At 32.8% G+C, this 8,137-nt stretch overlaps 1 protein-coding gene across 1 annotated transcript in view; it reads right to left on the bottom strand.

Moving 5' to 3' along the window:
- Positions 1-7,863: 7,863 nt before the first annotated feature.
- The window catches only part of LOC144446931 (uncharacterized), a 30,321-nt gene continuing 30,047 nt past the window's right edge, over positions 7,864-8,137 (bottom strand). Inside the window, exon 12 of the mRNA XM_078136777.1 lies at positions 7,864-8,120. Coding sequence (XP_077992903.1) covers positions 7,864-8,120 — 257 coding nt within the window. The remainder of the gene's footprint in view (positions 8,121-8,137) is intronic.

The raw sequence follows: 8,137 nt of genomic DNA, 5'->3' as shown, positions 1-8,137 counted from the left end.
AAGGATAAGGAAAAATTACAAGACTATATACTAATGACGCGTTTAATACTCACTTGAGAATACGGCAAATAAAAAATAATTATGTGTTTCTGATAACAAGGCCTCTGAAAATTGGGTAGGTCGGGATTTTATTTTATTTTATTTTGTTTCTACCTGATTATTTTTATTTTTATTTTTGAAAAGTATTGCTTAGACCCAAAAGCAAAACAAAACAGAATGTTGGTCTGTGATAGTTTGATGAAATATTTACAGACATCACTGGGGAAAGAAAGACTTAGTAACATGATAGTCAAGAAGACAAAGCATTTCTTAACCTTTTGAGGTATGAGGTATGGATTAGCCAAGCAACATACCTTAATGTTTAAAAACACTTTTAAAGGTTGGTCAGATATTGAAAACACACATTTTATTTTGACTTACGGATTGCATACTGTACTGCTGTGTGCTGTGGTTAGAGTTTGTATGTATGTATGTATGTATGTATGTATGTATGTATGTATGTACATGCATGTATGTATGTATGTATGTATGTATGTATGTATGTATGTATGTATGTATGTTTGTATATATATATATATATATATGTATGTATGTATTGAGGTTAAAGGAAGAAGAAATCATTTTCTGTCTTGGAATGCTGGAACCCCTTGGAATTAATAGATTATTCTCGTCTTTCCCAATCTAATCAGGGTATTTTTTAAATTTCAGGTGTATTCTATTGGGTTCTATTTGGTGCATGCGAACTTTTCCCACGTATAACCGTTTATATATCATGCGCGGTTTGGTTCCATTATATTCAGATATGTTCAGGTTTTGACCTAACATTTCTGTATCTCGCCGATTTTTCCTTTGAAAAAGAATATTTATTCGAAACGTCGGATTTTACATCTATTTATACGGACTGATTTATAAGTTCCATATGTATGTATGTATGTATGTATGTATGTATGTATGTGATAAAGATAAGATATTCAAACACCTTCACAGCCAGTTTTAAAAGGTCCACAACCAATGTTCTAATCACAGTGACAATGTTGTATTTCTTAAGATATACTAAAAATTAGAACTGTCAATTATCCGTCTGGTCAATCAGTCAATGAAATATAACACAACTCATATTTAAACAAATTTACAGTATAATTTATATATATTTACTATGTCAATATCATATTGTCACATACACTAACACCAATATTTTACAATACATTCACAAATAAATAATTATAAACAAAAATAAATACATAAAATTCATAATTCTGTTACTAAACGTTTCAATCATCGAGAAAATGACCTAAACTCAATTCTGGCATATTTATCAAAAATTGCCTAACTATCCAATTTGGCATACATACTCTTTTACATTACCTAACTATACTCTTAAAAATTAACAATCCGGAATATTTACATAAAATGTATATTTCAACTACAATTACAATAAATTATTTTTTTTTACTTAATATGCAAATTTTCAAAATTGTCATCTGTCATCATGCAAGAAAAACTCACTTTGATAAGAGGCTTCGTATTTCTCTTAAATGTAAAAATTACACCCCTTTCTCCTAATGTGCGAACACTTTTTGAAAGTGGTCACATGGATGAAAAATGTGTATCTGTTTCACAACTTGATGATGTTTTCTATTTGACAAATCTGGCAAACAACATAGCTGAAGTCAGTGTTTGTAAATGATAAATTAAAAAAAAAACATGAAAAAATGTGTACAAAGTTTATTATTGTGCGTACATGCGGTGATTTGGAAACACAAGTAAAAACATGCAATCAAACTATTTGTGCATGGTGACATTTCAATGTATGGGAAAGGGATAAATGAATGATATAATAATAGTAATAATATTTCTTTTTTTAAAAACACATTCCATGTAAAAACACATCTCAAGCAAAGCGCTGTACTACACAATCATAAAACATGAAATAATACAGTAAAAACCACTAAAAATCAGTACAACTAAAAAAAACGCTAAAAATCACTTAATATGATTTTTTGTATTTATGGCTAGTTCTTTAAGTATATAAACACTTGTCTCCCAAGAAGTCCAGTGAGGGCCATCCCTCATGGATTCAGTGTTAATGCAGGAGGAAACCGGAGTACCCGGGGAAAACCTGCATTGTTTGGTAGAGTCAAACTGAATGACATTCTTCTTAGCGTGGTAAATTTTATCAAACCTTGAACCCAGACAGCAGTAGTAAAAAGCAAGTGGTTTAACCACTCGGACACCGACAACCCCTACAAAACAGTCAATGTTAAAATAAGAGCCGCTGCTTAAACACATGCACAGACAGGAATGATGTAATGATTACTTGGGTCTACAGTTTAATCTTTGTATGACATCAAGACATCATTAGCAACAGCTTTTACAACAGTGTTTTAAATTTTTCTACTATCGATCTACAAATTTGTACGTGCAAATATTTTATGGGCGAGATCGTTAGGTCAATATAGGATAAAATAACTCTTATAAAATTCTTATAAATCAGGGGTGGGAGGTTTAAACCATGCTGGTACCCTTGAATATCCTAACAAAACAATGATGTTACTTTTAATGGAATCTGTTTTGTACACCAATCTGATTAAAATCCGATGTAGATGTCAGCTAATCATTCATTCTTTTAGCTCATTATTTTTGTTTGAATTGAGCATCGTGATACATATTTTTGTGTGTGTCTTGATGGCTGCCTCAATCATAGAGGAGGCGATCAAGACGAAAACGTTAACATGTATCACGAAGGTCAATTTTATAAGCAAAAATACCGAGGTAAAATAACAATGAACGATTAGCCGACATCTACATCGGATTTTAATCAGATTGTTTTGTACACTTACATACAATGTTTTCTATAAAATTTTGTCAAATCAAGAAATGGAAGAATTTTCGCTATGACAAATGCAGGCCACTAAAATACATAAAAATGTTTATAAAAGAGCTATTTTTCTTCTGCTTATACTGTAATTGCTTTGTATTCATAGCACTACATACTGATTTGAAATTGACTGTGCTGTTTGAAACAGTTTTCCAATTAATTTAGAAGGTGATGGGGTCCGAGGCTTAACTAAAACATTTTTTTTTTTAAATCCTACATTGAACTATAGATCTCAACCCTTAGTAATCATACATATTGAGCTGTGTGCACATTGGGTAAGGGGATGTAACTTATTATAAATGTTCTTTCCATTCACAATTACAACCGAGATCACAGTTCTGTGCAAAGTACAGTCTATACACCAGTTACAAGTTATAATCCAGGTCTGTGAGTGTTACATTGTAAAATATTTTGTCTGTACCAAATATGACTATTATTGAGACAATAGATAGATTACGCAGAGCTTACAAGAACACGATGACAATGACAAACAGCTTCTCGTCTGCATCTCGTTCTTGTTATGGCAAAAGTGATTATGCAACACTTCCAAAGTGCTACCTGAATTTGAATGTTTACAGTGGAGACGGTCACAGCAAGATGTTTTGTAACATAGATATTTCAAGTGTAGATTTTTAGTCGATCACAGTTAGTTCTCAGCTAATTTATATTTTGAATCAATTCTTGGTGAAATTTGACGGTAAACAGGAGGTATTTATGTCAAAATATGCTCCCGTATTCACTTACGAGAAACTTGCTGGTGCCGGGTCAAAAACAACTTGCTGACGAGAATCGAATATCTTATGTCTGCACATTTTGATGACGCGTGGCACAAAATGATGATATTTTCATTATCGTCTTGTTTTCATAAGCTCTGTTTAATCTCTATAATGTTACACACATTTTCAATGATGCTTCAATCCACTAAGTGGCAGAGCCAAAGGAAAAGAACTGACGACTACTTTAATCATAATAATGTTGGGTATACCCAGTACTTTGCACACAACTATGATCTTGGTTGTATCACTCAGCTATTAGTTAGGTTCCCTTTATATAAATGCTTTGTCAATAAAATTTACAAGGTCATACAAATGCTTTGTGTCTGTATAGTTGCATATCTGCTCAAATGCAAAAATCCACAACACAACATAAAATTCAATTTTTAGAAAGTCGACAGTATAAAATTAGGGAAACATAGCTTACAACAACACCACTAAAATAATGACAAACCATATCAGTTGGATGGTCTAGAAACAAAGAAAATGGAATATTATGTTTGAATACACAATATCCAAGATGACGGCTATCAAACCGAGTAATTTCAAGATGGTGCAAAATGTAGACTCATAAAGATGTCTTTCTATGCGAAAACTAAAGAGTTGAATATGTTACCTTATTTGGTTTGCTATCTTATTGTTCGATGTGATATACATACATGACTTGTACATCTTTTGCAATTGTAATTTGTATGCAACATTAAGTTTGACTTTGTGTCTCGTGAACATTGTTTAATTCGGTACTCTCAGTTGTTCGACTGTGTTGAATTATGTACTGTGAAAAATACAATGGTGGGTGATTATGCAAATGAGATAAAATACTCAGCATGTAATCTCTCTGAGCAAGTTTGGCAACTAAATTTTTGATTATTGTTCATGTGTTTCCAATTCTTTCAAGAAACTATAACAATTTTTTATCAAAATTTTTGTTGATTTAAACTATAACAATTTTTTATCAAAATTTTGTTGATTTTAAAAAGTATTTTGAACATTTTCTCGACAATTATACTGAGAGCTCTGTACTGTCACATCCTACTGCACAACAAATATATAACGTCAACATATACCACTGTGACATGTATGGTTTTTTGTTGCTGTCATTCATCATATTATGATATAGAATTACTTGTAAACATATCAGTGTAGCTGTACACATAGTATGGTGCAGTATAAACAAACAATCAAATTGAATTTTGGGTACGCACCTATAAATCAGTATCCCAACGTGATCACGATTTCAATCCGTTACTGTACTACTTATGGGCACCTCTGACCTCTAATTAACATGTACCATGTCTAATAATTGGTATTTTAAAAATTTTCAGTGAATACACTGTTGGTTGTCTAATCGAAAAAATAATATTCCACTTACAGCTAGCCTAGGTTTACATAACTTTACAGTCTTTTGATTGAGTTGTCATTTTTCTGTAAAAATTAATGAGTTGTAAGCAGTTTCCTCTAACTTGTCTAAATATATAAAGTCTCATTTTAAATCTACCTGCCCTACATTTGATATATATTTACGATCAAGTACTAAATTTGAACATAATATTTCAACAAAAAAATTCAATGTAGAGTTTTGACACCCCTTGAAATTCATATATCAAAGTTTTGTTAAATATAAAAAAAAAAAGTTTGTAATTTTTCAAATCTTTTTTATCAATTTTTTGCTATTTCATTTCATTGAGTTTTGTGGATCTCTAGAGTAATGAACACAAGTTTACTATCTAGATAGCAGTAACTTGTCATTTAGAGAGAACGTTCCTATGACATAACCCCAGGACGTGGGAATGCAAGTGTGCCATGCTCATGGTATTTGTGTGACTGCTAGCGTTATTCTCAGTGGCTTTATTTTCATGAGCTAAAGTGCAGCACAAAACACTGCAAGCATGGAGTGCAAATACCTGCAGGTATACCCAAACTACCACTCACACCTCACTGGGTTCTGTTCACTATCACATACGTTTATATGAAGCAGCAAAAATTCTGTAAATATCACGGTCTGCAGAATGATTTGGCACTCATTTACATACTCATTTGCATACACATATTTATGCAATAATGTTTATGATAATACACTGCCGTGCAAATACCACTAGTATGCTTGGACACTGATGTATGTTATTATACATACATATGAGCCAAGTTGAAGAATCAATATGCATTATATACTCTGGTTGTTCTACGTTACAACAATCTGCATCTATATCACAATAATCAATGTGTGTCTATATAGTCAGTGGTTCTGCTATGTTCAAATATAAGTCAAAACGTTCAATTGTCATTATTTTCCAGATTTTTCTTTGATATTACTAGCGCTGGTATAATTACATTATTCTCCATTCTTTTTTCATTCAGCCGGAAAATAATTGTGACCTAAGGGTTGTCACTACGAGTCTAGCAATTCATAGTGACAAAGGCCCCTTTAGGTCACTCGTATTTTCCTTGGCTGAACGAAGAATAATATTGGGAATACCATCTAATTACCACTGGTACATATGTAACAGTGGCTGCTATAAATAATTTGTTACGTTGGTAACATTTGTGGTCCATCAAATAGCCCCACAAAACCCTGACAACAGGGCATAACTGGGGTTGTTACCTAGTGGTTCATTAATTAGCCCCACCAAACCCTGATAACAGGGCATAACGGGGGTTGTTACCTAGCACACTGATTAAGTCATGATATCAAAGTTTAAGATTAAATTATATATTTATAGTGTTTTTAGTAGTGACACTCATGTCATGTTTATAATTAAAAGTTAATGAAACAATCAAATCTATCTATATTGTTAACCCTAGATGTAATTGTAAATTTTACTGTTTAAAATGTGTCAGTCAAGTTGACTGTCAGTTGTCTGAATTTTTTCAACATTTAAAATCTTAATAATTTCATTTCACGATCAGTTGTTTTAACGGTCCAGTCTATAATCAACATGCAAATGATTGCTACAACATTCAAATGTATTCATAGCCTACATGTAGACTTGAAGGACTAGCACTTCCACTCAATTTTGCTATCCTAACTGAAATTTTGATTTTGAATTCGCTGTCCTTCTTCGTCTACAATGATGTGCCATCAGCACACATGATGAATCCACAATTACGTGAAATCTGATCTCTCTCTAATTACGTATGTCATATTCTATTGAAATGTAGCTAATATTTTGCACACATTATGTTATGTGTTTGGTGTGGCATGCCTTCTAGAGCAGTGCAACACTGCTATCGTTGTGGATGTCGTAGATGAGAAAGGACAGTGAAATTCAAAATCAAAATGTCAGTTAGGATAGCAAATAGAGTGGTGGCACTATTCCTTCAAGTCTACGTGTTGTAGGCTAATGTATTCGCAGTAAGTGGGTAAAAAAAAGTTTGAACCTGTATCCGCTTTCACACACTTCCAGGGGCCAGACATGATTAGCATCGCCATTTTCTGACTCTTGTCATCTGATCTGATTGTTTTGCTTAATATGTATTTACATTTGTGATGTCATTTTTTTCTTTTTGATCGGGCAATAAAAGATGATTGTGATGATACATGTCAAATTTTCAAAAAAGTTTCACCATTCAAATGTCACACTGTAATTTGTGACAGTTGATCGACAACTTCCACATTTTTTCATGAACTCCAGTTTTTTGCATCGTAGCAGACCATATGTAAAGCTATAGCTCACATAAATATAAAACAAATTATGATTTTTTTTGTAACAGCTACTGAAATTTTTTGATAAAAATCCACTATTTAGACATCTGCTGTAATTAATTGTATCAAACATTTGGCAAGATTTCAATTCAAAAAGTCATATTTTTGTCATTACACATTCAAATTAACTTCTTCAAAATTGTCTTGATTAGGAAGTACAGGTCCATAACATAAGATTAGTACATTGCTGTATAACCCTGACAATGCTCATGACAATGCTCGGTATATGCTAAACAATTATCTGACTCTAGATCTGTGTGACAACATTATTATTTACAGATTTTAGTAAACACCTGTGAACATGTTCTATTTTGTTAATTTTGGTTTGTAAATCTCTTGGAAATTGCAAGAGTTTGCTGTCCCGGCTATTGCTTTTTTGTCCAACTTTGCATGGTCAGCAGCAATTTGGTTAATGACGATTAAAAAAATGACATTTTACAATACACTGTCTGTAAATTTATACTCTATGACTTAAACTGATGACAGCAATTGATGCTCACTCAGCTCGGCTAGGACATCAGGCCTACTTGTTTGGTAGTATTCTGTGTTGTCTTGTTGTACTGGTCGCAGTCTAGTTTTTCTCTTCCAAAGTCAGGAGAGTGTTCTTGTCTCTTTCCTGGTAAGTATCCAGGTCTGGTGCTTAATTTGGCATTATCCACACATGTCCCCTTGGGCGTCTCTCTTCTGAGGTGTAATGGTTCCTGAAATTCATCTATTTCAACATCGTCTGAAGGTCTTCTTTTCAATGCCTCCCTAGCTGTGTGACCTAAGTCCAAAAGAAAC

This window comes from Glandiceps talaboti, chromosome 15, assembly GCF_964340395.1.
Source record: "Glandiceps talaboti chromosome 15, keGlaTala1.1, whole genome shotgun sequence".
Taxonomy (NCBI): Eukaryota; Metazoa; Hemichordata; class Enteropneusta; family Spengelidae; genus Glandiceps; species Glandiceps talaboti.
Note: the sequence above shows the minus strand (reverse complement) of the source record. Positions and strands in the feature narration are given on the sequence as shown.